Source organism: Anomalospiza imberbis, chromosome 6, assembly GCF_031753505.1.
Source record: "Anomalospiza imberbis isolate Cuckoo-Finch-1a 21T00152 chromosome 6, ASM3175350v1, whole genome shotgun sequence".
NCBI lineage: Eukaryota > Metazoa > Chordata > Aves > Passeriformes > Viduidae > Anomalospiza > Anomalospiza imberbis.
In genome coordinates this window covers 55,108,834-55,130,574 of record NC_089686.1, presented here as the reverse complement: position 1 = coordinate 55,130,574, position 21,741 = coordinate 55,108,834, and the positions used below count along the sequence as shown (strand labels likewise).

The 21,741-nt window shown below is 65.6% G+C and overlaps 5 protein-coding genes across 7 annotated transcripts; 3 read left to right on the top strand and 2 right to left on the bottom strand.

Moving 5' to 3' along the window:
* The first annotated feature begins 5 nt into the window (after nucleotides 1-5).
* Nucleotides 6-8,258, top strand: CLCF1 (cardiotrophin like cytokine factor 1). 2 transcript variants are annotated; one of them, XM_068194336.1, is made up of 3 exons: nucleotides 6-191; nucleotides 6,182-6,348; nucleotides 6,775-8,258. In XM_068194336.1, the coding sequence occupies exons 1-3, from the start codon at nucleotides 77-79 to the stop codon at nucleotides 7,264-7,266; spliced, it is 774 nt and encodes a 257-aa protein (XP_068050437.1). In that variant the 5' UTR covers nucleotides 6-76; the 3' UTR covers nucleotides 7,267-8,258. The 2 variants fall into 2 exon arrangements, with proteins under 2 accessions (XP_068050437.1, XP_068050438.1); XM_068194337.1 differs by lacking the exon at nucleotides 6-191 and adding an exon at nucleotides 949-1,112 and having other exon boundaries at nucleotides 6,775-8,256.
* Nucleotides 8,259-8,608: 350 nt separating this feature from the next.
* Nucleotides 8,609-10,549, bottom strand: LOC137476208 (glycine N-acyltransferase-like protein 3). The gene is made up of 5 exons (XM_068194332.1): nucleotides 10,417-10,549; nucleotides 9,876-9,983; nucleotides 9,651-9,777; nucleotides 9,455-9,572; nucleotides 8,609-9,020 (listed from the first exon to the last, which is right to left on the bottom strand). Exons 1-5 carry the CDS (start codon nucleotides 10,492-10,494, stop codon nucleotides 8,618-8,620), a joined length of 834 nt encoding a protein of 277 aa, XP_068050433.1. The 5' UTR covers nucleotides 10,495-10,549; the 3' UTR covers nucleotides 8,609-8,617.
* Nucleotides 10,550-10,559: 10 nt separating this feature from the next.
* Nucleotides 10,560-13,226, top strand: LOC137476206 (glycine N-acyltransferase-like protein 3). 2 transcript variants are annotated; one of them, XM_068194331.1, is made up of 6 exons: nucleotides 10,560-10,780; nucleotides 10,884-10,965; nucleotides 11,387-11,494; nucleotides 11,589-11,709; nucleotides 12,320-12,440; nucleotides 12,512-13,226. In XM_068194331.1, the coding sequence occupies exons 1-6, from the start codon at nucleotides 10,560-10,562 to the stop codon at nucleotides 12,930-12,932; spliced, it is 1,074 nt and encodes a 357-aa protein (XP_068050432.1). In that variant the 3' UTR covers nucleotides 12,933-13,226. The 2 variants fall into 2 exon arrangements, with proteins under 2 accessions (XP_068050432.1, XP_068050431.1); XM_068194330.1 differs by having other exon boundaries at nucleotides 10,881-10,965.
* A 547-nt stretch (nucleotides 13,227-13,773) lies between these two features.
* Nucleotides 13,774-15,031, top strand: POLD4 (DNA polymerase delta 4, accessory subunit). Its single transcript, XM_068194333.1, has 3 exons — nucleotides 13,774-14,096; nucleotides 14,176-14,287; nucleotides 14,445-15,031. Exons 1-3 carry the CDS (start codon nucleotides 13,859-13,861, stop codon nucleotides 14,467-14,469), a joined length of 375 nt encoding a protein of 124 aa, XP_068050434.1. The 5' UTR covers nucleotides 13,774-13,858; the 3' UTR covers nucleotides 14,470-15,031.
* Nucleotides 15,032-15,390: 359 nt separating this feature from the next.
* SSH3 (slingshot protein phosphatase 3) lies at nucleotides 15,391-21,430 on the bottom strand. Its single transcript, XM_068194335.1, is given in 18 exon segments — nucleotides 15,391-16,103; nucleotides 16,106-16,246; nucleotides 16,248-16,381; nucleotides 16,384-16,510; nucleotides 16,512-16,802; nucleotides 16,854-17,103; nucleotides 17,354-17,554; nucleotides 17,861-18,007; nucleotides 18,088-18,134; nucleotides 18,208-18,336; nucleotides 18,418-18,511; nucleotides 18,633-18,821; nucleotides 19,223-19,288; nucleotides 19,378-19,449; nucleotides 19,513-19,631; nucleotides 20,028-20,193; nucleotides 20,301-20,338; nucleotides 21,274-21,430. Coding segments are annotated over 18 exon segments (2,403 nt in total). The 5' UTR covers nucleotides 21,325-21,430; the 3' UTR covers nucleotides 15,391-15,962.
* Nucleotides 21,431-21,741: the final 311 nt, after the last annotated feature.

Here is a 21,741-nt window from a genome sequence, read left to right as displayed (position 1 = left end):
CCCGTGCTCCCCCCGGGACCGGGCTCTCGGCTCTGTGCGCGGGGAGGAGGAGAGGCGAGAGGGCTCGGAGCGGCAAATGGGAGCCGCAGTCCCGGGCCGGTGTGCGGGACCGCTGCCTGCCCGCCCGGGGACCCCAGAGCACGCACCCAGCGCCCCGGCCCCGCGCCCGTCCCGCATGGAGCTGAGAGCAGGTAGGAGACCCCCCCGCCGAGCGGCACCGGCCCCGCACCGGCCCCGCACCGGCCCCGCCGCTGCCCCTTTAACAAAAGCCGGGCGGGAGCCAGAACCGCACGGGGGGCGCAGCGAGGGAGAAAGCGGGGGGTTCCCCCCTTCTTACCCGGCCAGCGGCACCCCGGGGGACCCCCCTCTTCCCTTCCCTCCCCTCCGCCTTCCGCAGCTCCGGGGCTCAGCTCCAGCCTCCCCACCTCTGCCCGGTGCCGGGACCCCGGGGTTGGGGATGGGGAAAGGGGGGATAAAGCCGGGGCGGGGGGGAGAGGGAGGGAATGAATGGAGCCCGCTCTTGTGTACAATTGCATCAAATACATTCTTGAAAGCAACCTGGTTTTGCTTAACACTTGAATTGGGAAAAAAAAAAAAAAAAAGAGGAAAGAAGGAGGCAGCAGCTTGGAGAGGGTGGATGCGAGCTCCAGTTTTTTTTTTTTTTTTGCCTTTTTCCTTTTTTTTTTTTTTATTTTTTTATTCCTGCATTCCTGGACCCCAATCAAAAGAGCAAATCAAGGGAGGTGGAAGGGGGGAACGGCGGCGAGCGAGGCAGCCGGAGCGCGGTGCGAACCCTCCACACCCCAAAAACCCACCCAACCCGCCCCGTTTTTTTTTTTTTTTTCCACCTAACACCCGAGCGAGCCCAAACCAAAACAAATAGAGACCGAGGGAGGAAGAAAAAAAAAAAAAAAAAAAAAAAAAAAAGAAAGAAAAGAAAGCCAGAAACCAACCCAAAAAAAAAAAAAAAACCACCACCCAACCCTGAGCGCGAGCGAAGCAGCGATCCAGGGCTGAGGCGAGCGGGCGGGCTCGGGGAGCCGAGCAAGAGCCGAGCCCCCCAAAATCCCCCTGCACCCCGACTATGCTAAATGTAACCGGGGAGCTCTCAGGTAAGCCCGCGGCGCTGGGTGCGGGGCGGGGGGCTGCCCCAAATCCCCTGCCTGCATCTGCCGGGAGTTTTTCCCCCTTTCCAAACCGACTGCTGATTTTAATTTGATGTGATTAAAACGTCTGTCTGGCTTTGGGATTGATTTAAGACTTTCCCCTCTCTAGGTTGGGTTGTTGTTCTTTTTTTTTTTTTTCCCCCTTTCTCTCGTTCCCTCTTTTCCATGCATGTTTGTGATTACCAGGGAGGGAACCGCCGCTGAGCACGGAGAATTAAACTCCGGGACCGACAGAGGGGAGGAAAAGGAAAGTCCATGGGATTTATGGGGGGCAGGAAGAGTTAGTTTTCCTTGCCCGGGGCTGGATTTCGGGGCTTGACACAGAACGCCGCCGCTGGAGCAGGCGACGTTCCTGCGGGACACAGCAGCGGGGATTTGGGGTGCTGGGGAGGGGACGGCTTTGTTCCCTCGGCCCCAGCGGCCACCGGCACCCCCGGGGCTGCTGGGGGGCCGGCCAGCCTGGCGGCACACCGGGACCGGGGGCTCCTCGCCCGGAAAATGCTGGAAAACACCCTTAAAAGGTCAAAGTGTGGGCGCCGCCAGGCTTCCCGGGGTCCCGGGCGGCGGGACCGGGGCCGGAGCAGCACGAGGCCGGCGCCGGGTTCGGCTCCAGCTCCCGCGGTGCCGGCGTGACGCAGGACGGGCAAAGCGGGGCGAGCGCCGGGGAACCGGAAAAGCGAGGCCGGGATCCTCGGCGGCTCCATCGTCCTCCCTCGCCCCTTCCTCTCCCCCTTCCCGCTGCCGCCGGGCCCGGCGGACGTGGCCGAACCGGTGGCCCGGCCGGTGCCGAGGCCTGCGGGGACGGGCGGGGAAGGGGACGCCGAGGAGGAGCCGCAGGGCTGGAGCTCGGCCGCCGGGACCCCGTTCCCGTTTTGGGACATCCCCACCCGTGGGCTGCCCGGGTGGTGTCCCTGGCAGGGCTCGGGGACTCTCGGCATCCCCGGTGTCCCCGTGCCTATTTAGCAGGCGGTGCGAGGGCACGGTGGCGGCCGCACATCTGGGCTGCATTAGGCGCAGGCTCCGCAGGGAAATGCGGAGGGCTCTGCTTACAGGGCCGCGCTGGGGGGAGATTTATGCCCTGCTAAGTGGCACCCAGCCCCATAAATCATCCCCCTGCACCCCCCGGGGCTGTAGCACCAGCGTCCCTGTGCCACCGTCCCAGCACCACCATTCCAGCGTCGCGGCAGGCTCGTGGGGATGCACTCCTGGATGGGGTATCTGGGATATCTGGGAAGCAGCTGGCCCGGCAGTGTTGTGGCTGCGTGTGGCACGTGGCCTGTGGGTGACAGAGGCGTCCCAGGCTTCACCAGGGTGCTGTGGGGACATCAGGGCATGGCTGTGCCCGCCAGAACTGCCGGTCCCACACTGACCCAGCCAGGCACTGTCGCCATGGCAGGTGATGCCAGCGGTGGCAGCGGGTCTGGAGGTGCCAGGGCGTGTCACCCACGGCTCTGCGGTGCCACATGAGCTGGCACCAAGGGTCCCCTGCCCCACTGGAGAGCGGCCAGCCTGGCTCTGTGCCGGTGAACCCCCAGCACGGTGCTGGGGGGGGCTGCTGGACTGTGTGGCTCCATGACCTACGCCGGGAGCAGCGGGAAGGAATCGAGGTGCCTCACGAGGCCCCCGGGTGCTGGGCATGCGTGTGGGGCAGCGGGGTCTGGTTGGGATTAGGGGCCTGCACCCCCCTTGCCGGCGGGGGTGTTTCCATCGCGCCGCTGGCTGGAGCCGGAGCTGGATGGGAAATCCAGGCTCAGCTAATTACGGCCTCGCTGGAGTCTCCCGTGCGCGGCCGCATTTATAAACACACGGAGGAGACAGGATGTAAACACTCAGCGCCGCGAGCGCAGGCACAGCCCGGACCAGGGGGGACGCGGCGCCACACGCCCCCCGCGCCACCACCCGCTCCTGGCACGGTGGCTTCACCATGGGATGGATGGGGTGAGATGAGATGGGATGGATGGGATGGAGTGCAGTAGAATGGGATGGATGGGGTGGGGACCCCACTGTGGTGGCCGTGGGTGCTGTTGGGGAACAAGGGCACACGTGTTCTTCCTGTCGGAGCTCAGGGAATGCTGCGTCTCTGATATCTGGGTGTGGAACGTGAGCATCCTCGTATCCCCACCGTGCCAGCTCCACAGGGACACTCCTGTGCTGTGGTGTCACCTCCCCAGACACAGCGAGGTTAAATGCCAGCAGTATGGGGACACAGAGGTGTCTGTCCACGAGCCCTTGAGTGTCATCCACTCCAAGCCCCTCAGAGCTGGTGGCCACATTGGACTGGGAAATGGCCCGTGGAGGGTTAAGTGGTGCCAGTTGGTGGCCAGAGCAGTGGCTGGGGTAGTGGGGACAGGGCTGCTTTGTCCTCTGTGCCACAGTCATGCTTGGCCACCGCGAGACCTCCCGTGCTGGCCCCAGGAATGGGGCTGCGTGGTGGGATGGGGCTCTGTTCGCCGCTGGACGCTGGCCCATCAGATACGGCAGCTCCCGCCGAGGCGTCGGGGGCCGGCTCGGCTCCGTCTTCTGCCGGGGGCTCTGGGGCCAGGGGGTCTCCCCTTCCCGGCTGCCGCCCCCACCACCAGGGTTTCGGGAAAGCAGCTCTGGGCAGGCTGTGGTCGCTCAGCCCTCGGTGGCTCTGCCCACAGCATGCCCAGGGAACAGCTCACCGTCTCCGTGGCCGAATTCCTGCCTCGGCCGCTGGCCGGGAGGTCTGGCCAGCACTGCCGCCTGCGCCACTGGGCGGGTGGCGGGCCAGGGGTCCCGGGAGTCACTCCAAAGGCGGGTGAGCCACGTCCCCACTGCCACGTGTGTGATGGGTGTCCGTGGCACCACTGGTGTGTCCAGCGTGGGTGTGCCGGCAGAGCAGGGGTGCCCAATCCCGTGGTCCCCCATCACCCCGGCTCCTCGGGTGTCCCCAGGGCCCAGCGGGTGACCCCGGGCAGGCACGCCATGAGCTGCTTACGTGGGCTGGGAGCATCCTGGCCGCGCTCCAGGGCCGGTTTTGAAACCCTCGGGCTCTTCCTCTCCGACGTCACCGGGATCCAGCTGTGCCGGCTGGAGCCTCCCTCCTCCACTGTTTGTGCCGGTGGGTGCCCGGCGCCAGCCGCTGGGACAGAGGTGGGCAAGGGACAGCGAGGGCACCCACTGTGGCTGGGCCATTGTCACCACTGTGCCGTGGTCACCGTCACTCCTGTGCCATGGTCATTGTCACTGCTGTGCCATGGTCACTGTCTCTGCTGTGCCCCAGTCACTGTCACTGCTGTGTCATCGTTACCATCACTGCTGTGCCCCAGTCACTGTCACTGCTGTACCAGGGTCACCATTGTCACTGTGCCATGGTCACTACTGCCCAGTGCCATCCATTCTGTGCATCCCTCCATTCCCATCCTTCAGACACCCACCTCCATGCCATTCCTCCATCATCCTCATCCTCATGTCTGGGCCACCTGCCCAGGATCTACCGTGGCTCCATCTCAATCTCCCATCCCTGCCATCCCCCCGTCATCCCGCTCCCCGGCTGTGTTTGGTTTGGCACCGGCCAGGCCGGGGCGGGTGTAAATCCCGCCTGGAAACCGGAGCCGGCGGCGGGCGAGGGTCCGGCCAAAGCAAACACCGGGAAGGGGGGGTGTGTGTGCTGTGAGTCACCGCGGGCCCCCCGCTGGCCCCCCCCGGCCCACGCTCGCACGCACGCGGGGCCGGCCGCACGCTCCGTGCGCCGGAACGCACCGGAACGCGGGCAAGCGGCGGCACGTGCCCACCGTGGGGCACCGGGCGAGCCGGGGCCAACTGGGGCTGCCATGCACAGGCATGGGGGACATGGGGGCACGTGGCATCACATGCAGTGTCACAGCGTGGTGTGGTGTGTGCACGGTGTGTCACACGTGGGTGGCACATAACGGAGTGTCCCCCCCATGGGGTATGTGCACAGCACGTTGCACACTTGCCTGGCATGTCCTGTGACTGCCACATATGTCACACGCCCGTGTGGGAGGTGACACGCCTGGGTGGTGTCTCATGTGTGTGGTGTATCACACGTGTGCATGGTGTCACTCGGCTGGAAAGCGTCATGTTCCCCATGCCTATGTGATGCACACACACAAGGTGTATCCCAGGTGTGACCTGGACGTATCCCAGAGGTGTCACAAGTGTCCCGCACACCTCCGGGGTGTATCCCAGGTGTGGCGGTGTCCTGCACACCCACAGGGCCCTTGCATCCCCCACAGCGAGGCTTGCAGTTTGCAGGACACCCACGGCGGTGAGGCCCTTGTGGCTGGAGCCGGGGTGTCCCCGAGGACCGTCGTGCGTCACCGGCGGCCGGTGACGGGGAGCGGTGACGCGCGGGGGCGCGGGGGGCTGCCCGCAGCAGGAGCCCCGCGGAGCCGAGCCGTGCCAGCGGCCGGTCTTTCCCGGGAGGCGCTGCCGGGAAGGCCGGCTGTGGCGAGCCGGGAGTGCCAGCTGGCCGGAGCGTCCTGGCCGCGGGCCGTGACCTTTGCACGGCCGCCGGGCGGCGGGGCCGCGCTCCCGGGCCGCCCTGACGTCAGGCCGATGACGGGGACCCCGCCGGCGCTTTCCGGTGGCTCCGCAAAGGTCACCCCGCGCCCAGGCCGCTCCTCGGAGCCGCGTCCCACGCCCCTCCCCACATTCCCGGTGGCCCCTCGGCGGGGGTCCCCGCTGGGTGCCCGGGCCGCTCCGGCGTTGGCGGTGCCCAAATATATCCCAGGCGTGTGTCCCGGCGGGAATGCCGCGGCCGCGCTGCTCCAGACCATATAAAGGATTGTTGGTGCAGCCGCGGGCGGGAGCGCTCCGAGGGGAGCCGGGGGGTCACCACGCTGAGGTGGGGGGTTCCTGCTGCTCCAGGGGGGTGCTGAGGTGAGGGGAACCCCACCCTGCCCGCCCCCGTGCCTCAGTTTCCCCGCGCTCAGACGGGTGACTCAGGGGTACTCTGCAGGCTCAGCGCCGCACACACGGAGACGGAGTGTCCCTGTCACCCCCCCTGAGGCGCTGTGTGTCCCCCACAGGTGACTCTTGGGGCATCTTCACCTTCCTGTGCGCCGCGCTTTGCAACCTGCCGGCGCTGCCGGCGCTGAACTGCTCCGAGGAGCTGGGCGCCGGCCAGTCCATCCAGCAGACGTACGACCTGACCCGCTACCTGGAGCACCAGCTCCGCACCCTCGCCGGCACCTACGTGAGTTCCCGACGCACCCCCCTCGGGATATCCACCCCGTGCTCAGCTGCTCCCACGCCGGAGGTCACGGAAATGCCTCATCGCCCGCCGGGCGCAGGGCGGCTCCCGACACCCTCCCCTCGGCCCGTGATTCCGTCATGGGCGCGGGCATCCGCCTCTCCCTCCCCGCCGGCGTCGCCGACTCACGCGGAGGTTCCCCGTCCCTGCCCTGACGTGCCCTCGGCGTTACCGGCACGTTTGGTGCCAAGCGGTGACGGTGGCACTGCCCGGGCTGTGCTGGCAATGTCCGGCTCGGGCAGAGTGCAGGGGGACGTGACAAGAGAAGGGAGAGCTGGGATGTGTTTGAACTGGGGGCACGGGGGATGTGCAGGCTGGGGACGGGGTGGACATGGAGACATGACCCCTGGCACCCCCTTTCCCTTCCAGCTGAACTACCTGGGACCCCCCTTCAATGAGCCCGACTTCAACCCCCCGCGGCTGGCACGTGCCGAGCGGGTGCCCAGCGCCACCGTGGACCTGGACCTGTGGCGGGGCCTGACGGACAACGCCCGCCTGGCCGCCAACTACCGGGCTTACAGCCGCCTGCTCTGCTACCTGCGCGTGCTGGACGGGCAGGTGGGCACGGCCGAGCTGCGCCACCGCCTCGCCCACTTCTGTGCCAGCCTCCAGGGGCTGGTGCTCAGCATCGGCGGCGTTATGTCCTCGCTGGGCTACCCGCTGCCCGCCGGCCCCGCCGGGCCCCCCGCGCCCCCCGGTGCGCCCGCGGCCCCCAATGACTTCCTGAAGAAGATGGATGATTTCTGGCTGCTGAAGGAGCTGCAGACCTGGCTCTGGCGCTCGGCCAAGGACTTCAACCGCCTCAAGAAGAAGGTGCCGCCCGCAGTGGTCACCCTGCGGCTGGAAGCGAGGGGGTTCTGAGCACCTGCTGGGCTTCCGAGTCCACAGTGCCACCATGGCCACGCAGGTCCCCTCTTCCACCACCAGTGTGCCTTGAGAAATGGGGCTCCTGACCCCCAAACCACCCCACAACCTCATCATCACCTGGCAGTGCCTTGAAAGATGGGGCTCCTGACATCACGTGTCACTACAGCCACCCTGCAGCCCCTCCATCATCATCATCATCATCATCATCATCATACTGTGCCTTAAGGAACAGGGCTTCTGACCCCAAGTGCCACCATGGCCACCCCATGTTCCCTGTCTACCACCAGTGTGCTTTGAGAAATAGGGTTCCTGACACCCAAGTGCCTCCACAGCCACCTCACAATCCCACTTTCGTCACCGCGCCTTAAGTGAGGGGTTCCAGACCCCAAGTGTCACCCACCATAGCCACCTCACGTCCCCTCTGTCACCACACTCTGCTGTAAGGGATGTGTCTCCTGGCCCCAAGTTCCACCAAAGCCACTCCACGTCCTCTCTTCACCATCAGGGTCCCTTCAAAACTGTGTCTCCTGACCCCGGAGTGCTGCCAAGGCCGCTCCACATCCTTATCGTCACCCAGCTGTGCCTTAAGGGGTGGAGTTCCTCACAGGTGCCACCACAGTCACCTCGCAGCCCCTCTGCCACTATGTTGTGTCTTAAGGGACAGGTGTCCTGACTTCCAAGTGCCCCTCCATGGTGCCCCCAACCCCCAGGGTGCCTGTCCCCATCCCTAAAATCTCCAGAGTGGGTGCAAACCCCGCCCATCCCAAAAAGGACCATCGCCCTCTGAGCATAGGAATAAACCCCGCCCCAGCCAGCAGCAAGCCCCGCCCTGGAGCAATAGGCTCCGCCCCAGATGGCAATAAGCCCCGCCCACTCGCCGTGTAGCAAGCCCCGCCTTCTCCCTGCAACAGGCCCCACCCCTTTCGCCCAAGTCCCGCCTCCCCCATGGTTGCCCATCGGTGGTGGGGCGAGGCCATGGGGCATGGCCGCTGTCCCGGTGAACACCGGTGCGTCTATGAGTGTTTATTTATTGGAGATGTTTATTTATTGGGGTATTTATTGCAGAAGATCTATTCTTGTATGAACGAATAAAAGCCTTTCTCCAGCCCCCTGCCCTGCCTGTGCCGCACCCAGCTGGGGACTGGGGAGAACCGCTCCATGTGGAATTTGGGATGTTCCCATCGGTGCCATCAGTGGGGATCAGAGTGAACGGCTCCGGGCTGAGCTCAGTGTGGGGACTCGGGTGTTCTCCTCTCTCACAGGGTGGGGATCCAGGCCACCCTGGGCCCAGGTAACCCCACCGCCAGGACAGGCCCCCCTCACCTTGGCAACCCCTCCCTGGGCACTACTTTGGGGTGCCCAGGATCAGGTAGAAGGTTCCGGGCTGGGGCACGAAGCCGATGGCTTGCAGGGCGTGGAGCGAGGCCGTGTTTTGGGGCAGCACGGAGCAGTAGATGGGGAAGCCGCGGGCGTGCAGCTCCCGGCCCAGCACGGCCAGCGGGAGCCCGGTGAGGCCGCGCCCGCGCCAGGCGGGCACCGTGTAGCCGTGGCGCAGGCAGCCCTGCCTGTCCAGCAGGCTCCAGGACACCGGGCGGCCACGCGGGCCCAGCAGGCAGGCGGAGGGCAGCGTCCGCACCAGCCCCAGCAGGAACGCCTGGCTGCGGGCATTGCCCCCCAGGGCCCACGTGGCGTTGAGCAGCGGGACGTGGGATGGGGACACGGGCGCCAGGCGCAGGCCCGGGGGCATCCTGCAACAGGGCATGGCAGAGTGGGGAATGCTGAGCCCTGGTCCCAGCTGGGATAACAGGTGGGATGGGATTGGGAACCCCTGTGCCACCCTGAGATGGAAACTGGGACCCTTCTGCCACCCAGGAGTGGGACTGGGGACTCCTGTGCCACCCAGTGAACCCACTCATGTCACGCAGTGATCCCTGTGCCACTCAGGCAAGTGCTCAGGGACCCCTGTGCCACCCAGGGGTGTGCTCAGTGATCCCACTCATGTCACCCTGTGCCTCTCAGGGACGTGCTTGGGGACTCCCGTGCTACCAAGAGAGGTGAATATGACCCCCCCCCATGCTACAAAGAAATGTGGCAGGTCTCCGTGTGCCATCCGGGATGTGACTTGTCCCTCAGTGCCCATGTGCCCCCAGTGTCCCATGTCCCCCCAGTGCCCCTCACTCACTGCCTGCGGGGCTGGGGGGGCTCAGGGCTCATCAGTGCCCGGTACCGGATCGTCTCCACCTTCAGCCCCCTGGCACTGGCCACCTCCTGCACAGCCTCGTCCAGCCCATCCTGCATCCCTGGGACACCCTGTCAGCCAGACAGGGGACCCAGATGGAGGGTAGAGAAGCCCTGTGTCCCCTCAGTGCCATGCTTACCCAGAATCTGGAAGGCTCTTTCCTGGGTCACCGCTTCAGTGCCCTGCAGCAGTGCCTGCAGGGCTCCCTTGTCCCGGTAGAACACAGACAGCTGGTTGGTGTAGTAGTCCCTGGGGTCCCTGTGGTCCTGGGAGGGAGGGACATGGAGCTGAGGGTGGCACCCCAATTGGCAGGCTCCTGGGGTGTGGGGTGCTGCTGCCAGGGCAGGGGCACCCGGGGCAGCACCTCTGGGCGCAGGCGGGTCAGGACAATGCCGAAATGGGGCCAGGAGTCCACCAGCACCTCGTGGGAGGCCGGGTTCCCCCTGGCCACCGTCATCACAGTCCCCAAGACCTGCACGACAAGGTCATTGTCACCTGTAGGACAGGGGAGAGGGGACAAAGGGGTGCCCAGAGTCCCTCTGGTTCCCTCACCAGCAGGGGAGAGGGAGCAATAGTGTCCCTAGGGTCTGCAGCAGGGCAGGGGAAAGGGGACAGAGGGGTCCTTGTCACCACCAGGGCAGGTGGGGCGGCAGAGGGGTCCCAGAGTCCTCATCACTCTGGGCAAGGCAAAGGGGAGAGGGGACAGGGGACAGGGACAGAGGGGTCCCAGGAATCAGCAACACTGACAGGACAAGGGTGAGGGGACAAAGGAATCCCCAGGGTCCTCACCACTGGCAGAGAGGGAAGGAGGGAGGGAGGGAGGGAGGGACAGAGGGGTCCCCAGGGACTCTGTCACCAGCAGGACAGGGCAGAGGGGACAGAGGGATCCTCGGGGTGGCTGTCACCGGCAGGGTGGTGGGCAGGCTCTTCCGCAGGGTCTTCTCCAGGAGCTGCAGCTGGGCTGGGCACCTCAGGATCAGCATGGCTTTGTGACTGTGGGGCAGGTGGTGACACCGAGGATCTGTGGGGAGCTGGTGGCACTGGGGCAATGTCCCAGAGTGTCCCAGCTGAGCACCTGTCCTCAGGCAGCCATAGGGCTGGCCCAGTGCCCAGTGTTCAGCAGGATGGACCCTGCCCGCTGCCCCCCAAGGCAGGGGGCACTCGCTGGCCTGTGACAGCTGGTGGTAACCATTGTCACCGTGTGCCACACAGTCTCCAGACTCCCACTCCACAGTCCCCTGGAACCCACAGACTCAGGACTGTTGCAGGGTGAGTACTGGAGGAGATGGGGACCATGGGGAAAGGGATGGGGACAGGGACAGGGGCCATGCCTGGTGGCCCTGTCCCCCTGTTACTGAGGGTCTCTCAGCAGGACAATGAAGATCCTGACGTGCTCAGCCCAGCTGCAGCACCTGGAGGGGATCCTGAGGAAGAGCCTGCCCCTCGCCCTGCCGGTGATGGGGACCCCACTGTCACCCCTGCCCTGTGCCACGATAGGGACTCCCACCCTGCCAATCACAGGGACCCTGCTGTCACCCCTGCACTGTGCCATGACTGGGACTCCAGTGTCACTCCAGTGTCACTCATCTGTTGCTGTGATGGGGACCCCAGTATCCCCCTTGCCATGAGGGGGGACCCCAATACCACCCCCGCCCTTTGCCCTCCTGGTGATGGGGACCCCCGTGTCATTAGGGACACTTTTGCCACCCTATCCCCACACCTGCCCCCCTCCCATCAGCTCTGACCCCATATCTGCTCCCATAAGCCCCCTAGCTCTGGCCCCACATCTGCCCCTATGTCCCCCATATCAAGCCCCATCCCTGACCCCCATCTGTCCCCTCCTTGTCCCTCATTGCTGACGCCCTTTTCCCCCAGGTCTTCGGGGCAGTGCTGAACATCAACCGGGGCAACCCTGGCCACTTTGAGGTGCTGGTGGACAAGTGGCCTGAATTTGGCGCTGTGCTGGCCCGGCCCAGTGGAGAGGTGGCCAGTGGGGACATGGGGCACTGAAGGAGGGGGGTGACACGGTGCCCTGGCACGTGCCAAGTGTGCTCAGAGCACCCGTGGGTGCCCCCAGGTGCCGGTGAACGATGGCTACTGGAACACTCAGGCAGCGTTTTACCGGGACCTGGGGGCGTACCGGGCGCTGCTGGAGACCCCCGGCTGCCTGCGCTGGGACGCCGCCTTCACCCTCATCGGTGGCCTGGGGACACCGGGGTCCTGGGGTGGTCCTGGGGAGGGACTGGGCATGCTCTGGGCAGCACTGGGAGTGTGGGACACTGGGGAGAGCTGTTGGAGGCAGGGAGGAACTGGGAGGTACTGGTGGAGGGAATTGGGGGATGATGGGGGACACTGGGGATGGGTGTTAGGGTGCTGGGGAGCACTGGAGGCCTGATTTGGTGTGCTGGGCTGGGGTTTGATGGGTGATACCAGTGGGAAGTGTTGGGGTGGGATTTAGGGGTGCTGGGGAGCACCAGGGAATTGCACTGCTGAGCACCCTGGAAGCAAGGGTTCGGGGGTGGTACTGGGGTTGGACTTGGGGATGCTGGGGGCGCTGGGAAGCATTGCAGATGGATTTGTAGGTCCTTGGGGACACTGGGGAGTTCTGGGGTTGGACTTGGGCATGCTGGGAGCAGGACTGGGGTACTGGGCACACTGGAAGCAAGGATTTGGGTGCTGGGAATAGAGGCTGGGTTTGCAGGTAGCCCCTGGGGACACTGAGGAGGACACTGGGGTCACATAGAGGGGCTGGGGACAGGGATGGTGGGGTACAGGGGGAACAGGACCCCCTGACATCCCCTTCCCCAGGGCTACAGGACGGGCTGGCCACGGTGTCCCAGGACCTGGCGGGGAGGAAGGGTGTGGAGCTGGACATTGTTGAGTACTACTCCTACTGGCACCCTGACCCCAGCACCATGCCTGAGCCCCGGTGAGAGCCCCCCACCCTTGTCCCTACACGGGGACACCCCTGAGCCCCCCACTGACCCCTGCCTCGCCCAGGCCAGCCCCTGGGGTGCGCGTGGGCTCCCTGAGCCCCTCGCACGTGGACCTGCTCAACGACACGTGGCCCTACGGGGGGAATGCCCGCAGCCGGCGCTTCCTGGCTGAGATTTTGGGGCGCTTCCCACAAGTCTGCCTGCAGGACGGCAGTGGGCAGCCCGTCGCCTGGGTGCTGACGGATCATTTCGGGACGGGCACCCACAGCTACACCCTGCCCGAGCACCGGCGGCGCGGCCACATGCAGGTGGCACTGACACTGGCGGCGCAGCGGGCACACGCCCGCGGGTTCCCCACGTTCGGGCACACGGCGCTGGGGAACCGGCCCATGCAGCAGCTGCAGGAGCTGCTGGGCCACCAGCGCCTGCCCGGGGTCTGCCGCTACATCCTGCACAATCCCGACCTGGACAGAGACGGGCCCTGAGGGCCTGCTGTCCCCTCTCTGTGCCAGCTTCAAATTAAACAGCTGTGTGGAGTCTCTGGTGGCTGCTGTGGGGTTTTGTGTCCCCCCAGCACTGACCGTTACAGTGGTGACACAGCTTGGTGGCTCACGTGTCACCGCTGAGGTACACAGCTGGGTCCCCTGGGAGTCACCCCGTTCCAGGGCACGCGTCTCGGTTATTCTCAGTTCCCCAAGGGGGGGCTGAAAGCCTCAGGCAAATCTGCACTGGTGGCACCTGCAGTGTTACCCCCTCAGCCGGGGCAGCTGGGGACAGGCAGACACTGGAGGGACAGACAGTGACACACAGGACAGAGTGGGACAGGGCAGAGGGCGACAGTGTCACAGCGTGAGTCCTGGTTTGGGGGTCTGAAGGGGACAGACAGAGGGGTGACAGTGATGGGGCAGTGCTGAGATGGAGGTGACAATGTCCAGGGGGATGGGAGAAACCACAGGGGTGACAGTGCCTGATGTGATGGGGGTGACAAGGGTGACAATACCAGAGGGTAGTGGGCACAACTGGGGGATGGCAGTGCCTGGGGTGACAGTCACTGACGCGGGTGACAGTGCCAGGGGAACAGGGAACACTGGGATGGAGATGACAGTACCCTCGGGGTGACAGGAACTGCCGCAGGGGTGACAGTGCGGCTGCTGGCAGGGACAACATGGGGGGTGACGGCACCCGGGGACAGCCGGGGGGTGCCGAGCGGGGCGGGGGACCGGGACCACCGCGAGGGTGGCAGTGGCCGAGGGCGGCAGCGGCCGAGGGTGCCCATGGCCGGTTCCCAGCCGGGCCCCGCCGCTTCCGCCCGGCCATGGGCAGGGGCGGGTCCCTCCCGGTCCCTCCCGCTGGTTCCCGGTATTGGCGGGTCCCGCCCGGTTCCCGGTACTGGCGGGGCCGTGCCAGCTCCATGTCGCGCAGGGCCATGGAGCAGCCCCGGCGCATCACCGACTCCTTCCCGCGGCGGCGGCGGCGGGGCCCGGGCAGGCTCCCGGGCAGGCTCAAGGACAAGAAGGACAAGGACAAGGACAAGGTGCAGCTGAAGGTGCGGGACTGTCCCCGCGACCCCTCGCAGCCCCCCCCGGACCCGGCGCTCATGGAGATGTTGCGGCGCTTCGACCTCTCCTGGGAATACGGACCCTGCACCGGTTAGCACCCCCGGTTCCCCCGGTTATCCCGGTGGCCCCGGGCTCCCCCCTGCCCGGCTGAGCCCCCGGTGTTCCGCAGGGATCACCCGCCTGCAGCGCTGGGAGCGGGCACAAGAGCTGGGGCTGAGCCCCCCCGGCCCCATCCGTGACGCCCTCTTGGAGCACCGGGACAACCCCGATGTCACCTACAGGTGGGTGTGGGATGGGATGGGATGGGATGGGATGGGATGGGATGGGATAGGATGGGGTGGGGTGGGGTGGGGTGGGGTGGGAGGGTGGTTGGGGGGCACAGGGAATCCTCCCCCGGTGCCCCCCGCCCTTCCCGCTGACCCCGTTGTGCCCCCACAGCCTCTGGCACGAGTACGAGCTCTGAGCCGCCATGCCGAGGGAGCGGGGGAACCATTCCCGACACCCCCAGACCCTATTCCAGGAGCACCGGGTGGATTAAAGCTGGTGTCAGCGAAGGAAAGGGTGCCGTGTGCTGTCTGGGGGGCACGGGTGGGGTGAAGCCCTTGGGGTGCAGGGGAGGGCAGGGAGTTGCATCCCCTCCAAAAAAGCTAGGTGGGGTGTCCAGTAACACAGTTTAATGCCACCCAGCTGGGACCCAGGGAGAAAAACGTGTTCTGGGGTGGAGAAAGGGAGGTGGGATTTTTTTCCCCCAGGAATGGGGTGCAAAAATGAAGAATGAGATATAAAATCAGGTGAAAGTGAGCACAGGGGGCTGAGGCAGGTGGCTGTGGGTGGTGGGGATGCCCTGCAGTGGGGTGGGAGGAGTGACCGTGTCCTGTGGGATTCATATGTTTACTAGCCCTAATGAGCAGCTCCGCTCTGTGCAGAATCATAAATAACAGGATGTGTCTGTTAATTACTCAGGTTATCGATGACTTAATTCACCAGCTCTTTCTGTTGTTTCATCAATAAAATAAATTGTTTCTGTCTGTGGTGGGTCTAGTGTTCATTAAATGCTAGTGCACCCATGAGAATATATTTAGTTATTTTTTGTTGATTGTTTTGGTGCTTTTTATGAACTTTAATTTTGGGGATATGGGTATTTATATGGTGGACTTTTATAGATAGTCTTTTTATCTTGGTAATGATATCTTTTTAATTTTTAGCAGTCTAAATTGGTTTTTTTATGCTGCTAATTAGTCTTTTTACATTTTTCAAGCTTACCTCACAGAGTACTGGATACTATTTATGAATTAGTGTAGGGGTAGTGTTTTGACTTCAATGGAGCACTGGAGCCGGCAATAACCTGGAATAAGGTGGGATGGGGTGGGATGGGGTAGGATAAGGTGGGATGGGGTGGGATGGGTGGAGGGCCACCCACAACTCCCATCCCACTCGCACTGCAGGCTCCCGACCCTCTGGATTGCGTTATCCAGCTGGATCTGGTCCTGCTGTTGGAGCTGGAGTCCCTTGGATATCTTCTACAGACAGGACATAATTCTTCTGCTAGGCACAGGATGGAGGTGTTTGGGTGGACCCCCAAAAAATAAGCATCCTACACCCAGCCAACCCAGGGTTGTGTCCTCCTGGTGGGAAGAAGGAGGGAGATTCCCATGCTCCTTCCTTGGCAGAGGGTCAGTCCCAACCTGGTGGGTGTCCCAGGAAAGGGGGAAGTGTCTGGGATGGCTCCAGCCACAGGAACAGCCCAAGGAGATGGAGATAGACAGCAGCAGCCTCAGGGGCAGTTCCAGCCAGGAACCTCCTTCTCTGGGGGAGTGGGTTTAAGTGGGATTTTGGGAAGAAATTCCTCCCTGTGAGGCTGGTGAGGCCATGGCACAGATTGCCCCAAGAAGCTGTGGCTGCCCCAGCCTCGGAAGTGTCCAAGGCCTGGTTGGATGGGGTTTGAAGCAACCTGGGCTAGTGGAAGGTGTCCTGTGGGTCAGGGGTGACATAACATGAAGGGACGCCACGGTGGGAGGGGGTTGATGCCTTCTCATGGGGTGGCAGGGGGAGCACCCGGCTTTCCCCTCCACCACGTCCACAGCGAGCTGCGGGCTGTCTGTGTGCTTCAGTCCTCCACTGCCGGGCCTCGGGTCCCGCTTCCAGCACCAATTCCAGCCCTGATTCCAGTCCAGGCCTAGGCCGCGACGGTTGCCGTGGCAACCCGGAAGTTATTCTCGCGCAAAGGCCACCGGGAGTTGTAGTTTTCCTCCGTGGCGCACAACGCGGCGCCGCTGGGTCCCTGTGCCCGCCCGGTGCCCCCAAAGCGTTCACTCCGGTCCCTATTGACAGCAGCCCACCCTCCAGATGCTCAGGGTCACAAAGCCATCGGGGCTGCCATTTCCACACTTTATTGCCAGTGCAGGAGCGGTGTCGGTGTTTGTGCGTGTGGGGCTGAGGCACCTCCCAGCCCCAGAGTGTGGGCGGGGCGCAGGCGGAGCGTGCCGGCTCGCCGGCCACGCCCCCAGGCGTAGGCCACGCCCCTCCCCTTGTTGCTATGGCAGTGAGGAGGCGCTGTCCCATGCCTACCAAATTAGGGAGTGGGTTCATCCGTGTGGGCGTGACCAAGTGCATGGGTGTGGCACTGGGTGTGGCCATCGCTCTGGGTGTGGTCACAAAACGGGGCGGGGCCACCATCCAGGCTGGCCTGGCGCACCACCCGGCGCGGGCGAGACGAGGGTCGTGACCTCGGGGAGGGACCCTCTGCTTCCTCCGTGGCCTCAAACACCTGAGGGGGGACAGCGGGGTCATCCCATGCTGCTGTCACCCCGCAGCTGGACCCCCCATCCCGCCCTGAGCCCTGCTCACCTCCCCGGCCAGGGGCTCCCCCAGCAGCTCGGGGGGCTCGGGGGTCTCCAGCAGGCTGATGCTCCGCATGACAGAGCACAGGGAGATGCGGGGGCGCCGAGAGGCCCCCAGCAGCCCCCCACCAGCTGCCTCCTCCTCGGAGGGCTGCGGGGACGCCAGCGGGGACAGGCCACTTGTGTCCCTCGCGGCGTCCTCTTCGGGGTGCGGCGCCTGCTCGGCCGCCCGGGGCTCCCACAGGCTGCTGTGCCGGCTGCCACAGACCTGTCAGTCGGCACCCGGCCACTCCCCTGCTGGGAGCCACACCCATTCGGCAGGGTGGAGTTCCCGTGGGCTCCTCCCCCACAAAATTTCCCACACCTTTCCAGGTAGGGCACTGCCTCAGATGCCCCACCCACTCCCTGCAAAGGGGTGTGGTCCCAACAGCCCCCACCCTCTTATCCATAGGGGTGTGGCTATGCCAGATGTCCCCACCCCCCTGTCCCCACCCTGTCCCCACTCACCTGGCGCTCAGGATGCCCTGGTAGAAGTCGAGCTGGCGCATGAAGCCAGGGTTGGGCAGGACGCCGGGCCGGCAGTGCCGGACGTGCCGCAGCGCCCGCTCCAGGGGCCACCCGAACTCCTTCATGGCGTAGGCCAGCACCGTGGCGGCCGAGCGGCTCAGCCCCATCCGGCAGTGCACCAGCGCCCGGCCTCCCACCGCCCTGTGGCACCCAGCGCTGGCACCATGGCACAGGCACACTCGGGGACAGAGCTCCCAGTGTCCCCCAGCTGTCGAGGATCCCCAGGGCTGCCAGCATCCTCCAGCCATCCCCGTGTCTCCAGAGCTCCCCATGTCCCCAGCCACCCCACTGCTCCCCAGGATCCCATGTCCCAGCACTCCCCAGCTCCCAGTGCACCCCAGCACCTCAGTCATCAAGACCCCTCCCCATATCCCCCTCTCCCCTGCCCCACCTCCAGCCCCTGTGCTCCCGGAGTCCCCCGTAGTGTCACCCCCCGTGCCCACTGACCGGACACGGGAGAGGAAGAGGAAAGTGTCGTTCCAGTGGGGCAGGAGCTCGGCCGCCTCCTCGTCGTACACCCGCACATTCATGTATGTGAACAGTGCCGGGAAGAAGTTGTCGATCTCCCGTGCCACGTTCAGGATGTGGGTGACCCTGCGGTGACACGAGTGACGCCCCAGGGGCAGCCCATGGTGACCCCATGCCACCCCACAACGATGCCACCCCATGCTCACTTATTCTGCTGCAGCTCCTCCAGGTTGGCTGCGTTCCACTCGGAGCCCTGTGTGGTGACGGCGGTGAGGGGAGGGGACGCTGCCACCCGCCCCGCCCGCCGTGCCCGCGCCTCTGCCCACCAGGAAGACGTGTGGGAAGACACGGGAAGGCCGATCCATCTGCGCCAGCACCAGCAGCATCTCGTTGTCAATGAAATCCTTGTGCTCAGCCAGGCTGTGCCCCATGCGCCGCTCCAGCTCCTCCCGCACCTGGGCACCACCCTGGGTGAGGGACGGCCCTGCCCGGCCCATCCCATCCCCAGGACACCCTGCCACCCAGATGCCACCCACCTCCTTGGATGTGACGTTCTCCAGGTCGGCGGTGGCCATCACCTCCCGCAGCAGTGCCCGCACCGCCTGCTCCGACAGCTCCGACGTGGCTGGCCTGGCACCGGCACCGCCTTGTCACTGGTGTCCCCTGCCCCACCCCGACCACGCCCTGCCAGGCGCAGCAGCGATTGGCCAGCAGGCTGCGGGGTGTGGCAGGGGCGCCGCAGTGACCTTACCGGAGAGGCGTGGGCGAGGCGGGGCGCACGGACTCGAGGTCGGCCATGGCCAGCCACTCGTTGAGGCAGCTCTGCTCCGAGCCCAGTGCCGCCGCGTAGCCGCGGGCCCAGGCCAGCGCGGGGCCGCCGGGGATGTGCCCGCCGCGGGCAGCGTCCTCGCAGGCGCGATGCAGCTCCTGCAGCACGGCCCTGCCGCACACCACCTGCCACCCTTGCACTGCCACCGCACCCCGGCACCACCCTGACAGCTGTGTCCCCCTCACTGGCTGTCCCCCAAGTCACCCAAGCCCTCCCCAGCTCCTTCCCCGTGAGTGTGCCCAGGTGTCCGTGGTGCTGCCCATGGTGATACCCAAATCCCCTGTGCCCACATCCCCATGCCCAGGATGGTGACAGCATCTCTTGTGTCCCCAGCAGTGCCACATCCCCCGTGTCTGCTGTGCAGCTGAGATCCCCTGTGCCCCTGGCAGTGCCCATGTCCCCAGTCCCCGAGGTGGTGCCCACCCCACTTGTGCTCACCATGCCATCCACACCCCCCGTGCCCAGGGTGGTCCCCACCGTGCCCCCCATGGTCACGCCCAGGCCTCGCTCACCACATGGTCTGCACAGAGATGGGCTTGAAGATGCGCGTCTGTCCCCCCGACGTCACGCTGAACCCCCTGGGCATCGTGGGCACACACGTGGGTCAGGTTGGGCACCCCGACCCCTCTAAGCCCCTCCCTGTCCCAAAATTCCATCCCACCCTTACCCATCGCCGTCGAGGAACACCTGGGTGTCGCTCCAGAGGGGTAGCACCATGCCCAGGGTGCAGCGGGTGGCCCTGGGGCACGCAGAGGTCAGGGGGTGCCGACGCCTCCCCGGGCGCCCACCGCCCCCCGCTCACCCCTCGTGGGCGAAATCCACTCCCAGCAGCGCCGTCTCCGCCTCGGCTCCCGCCTCCTCCGGCCGCACCAGCAGCAGGTACCGCACCCGCCGCGGCCGCGCCGACTCCAGACGCACCGCCTGCCGGAAAGGCGGGCATCACAGGGGGGATCTGCCCTTCCCAGTGCTCCCTGTGACCGGGAGGAGCATCAGGCCGGGCCGTATCCCCTCCTCATCACTTCTCATTCCATCCCTATCTCCATCCCATCCTATCCTGTCCCCATCCCATCCCTATCGCATTCCCTCCATGTTCCTGTTTCCATCCCAATCCTGTCCTGTCCTATGCTATCCCCATCCTATCCCCACCTTCATTCCATCCCATCCCCAGCCTAGCCCATCCTGTCCCATCCTGTCAATTTTTTCTCCCCGTCTTGTCCCCATCTATATCCCATCCCTATCCTGGCCCTGCTCCTGACCCCATCCCTCTCTATTCTTGTCCCCATCCCCACGTTCCTGCAGGGGGGATCCATGTCCTACCAGCCGGATGGCGTCCTGGGGGCGCAGCAGTTGCATCATGAGGTGCAGGTGCTGCTCCTGCTGTCCCGGGGCCTGGCAGGGGGGCTCGACTGAGGGGGGCTCGGCCGGGGGAGGCTCCTCTGCAGGCAGGAGCCGTGCAGCCCCCTTGACCATGACGAAGCTCTGCCTGGGGGGCAGGAGGGTCCTGAGCACCCAGGGCACCCCCAGAGTGCTCCCCCAAGGGGGTGAAACTGTGTCTCCATCCCACCCTGAGGTTTTGGAACCCCCTCTCACCGTCGCTGCAGTTGGCCACGTCTGGGAGCATCTTCCTCCTGCAAATTGGGAGGCAGTTCCTGGGGGAAATGTGACCCCAGGGTACAGACCAGGCTCGGGGGTCCCACAAGCTCCCACCAGCATGGACACCGCAGTCCAGTGACCTCCTAAACCCACCCCCGCCCCCACTGAATAGTGTGGGCCCCACAGTGGGCATGGGGACCCTTTGGGGGTCCCACTGTGGAGATGGATCCCTGGGGACGCCCCTCGGGATGGCAGTGGGGGTGTCCTGCCCCTGTGCCCCCCATCCCTGGCTGGGTGAAAGCGCTGGAAGGGGAGGCCTGGGATGAACACCCAGAAAGGCCCAGTGGTTACTCCGGGGGGGCGGCACTGGAGGACACTGGGACAGCGAAGGGACTGGGAGAGCGTGGCAAAGTGAGTGGGAGCAACTCGGGACAAACTCTCCCATCCACTCCCCCATATTCCTCCCTTGGCTGTGGGGAAGCCCCAGCCGGGAGTACGGGAAACTCCAACGCGTGCTGAGGGCAACTCGGCTCCCAGTAAACTCCCAGTAAAGTCCCGTCGGAAGCGCCTGGGATGACCCCGCACCGGCAGCGACCGGAGCAACCTTCACCCCTCCACCTCCGCGCTGGCACCCCCCGGGACAGCGGGACCTTCCGCACTGGGACCTTCCGGAGCACCGGGAACCCCCGGGGCACCGAGAAACCCCCGCGCAGCCCGTACTCCCCACACCGGGACCCCCCGGACCGGCCCATTTCCCCAGGGCACCGGGACCCGCACGAGCTCCGGGACGCCCCGGCCCACGCCGTGCCCCCGCACCGGGGCCCCCGCGGGTCTGGTACAGCCCGTACTCCCCCGGGAGCCCCCGTGCCAGCCCGCACCGGCACCTCCCGGGGCTCCGGGACCCCCGCCCGGCCCCCGTGCCGTCCCTGCCGGGATGCCCCGTCCCCGCCCGCCCCGGTGCCGCACTCACCGCGGGGCCCCCGGCGGAGCCCCCCGCCCGCCGCACCGTCACCAGCGCCATGCCCCGCCGCGCCGCCCCCCCGCACCAGGAAGCGCCGCCGCTGCCCCGCCCGGACGGGAACGGGAACGGGAGCGGGAGCGGGCACGGCCCCGGGCACGTCCCGGCACGGCACGGCTCCCGCCGCCGGGGGAACACCGCAGCCGGGACCCCCAGAGCGCCCTCCCCCAGAACGGCACCTCCCCGGTGCCCCGGAGCGCCCCCGGGCCCCACATCGGTGTGGACAAGGCAGGATTGGCACTCCAGCACTTGAGATACCCCCAGATCCTCCGAAAGTGGGAACCATCCGAGGGTGCCTGGCTCTTGGGACCCTCCTCCAGCGCCCAAAACGTGTGATGCCTTCCCCAGATCCCCAGAAACTGTGGACCCCCCGAGGGACCCCGGCACCTGGGACACCCCAGGTTTAGCCAGTGGGAATGC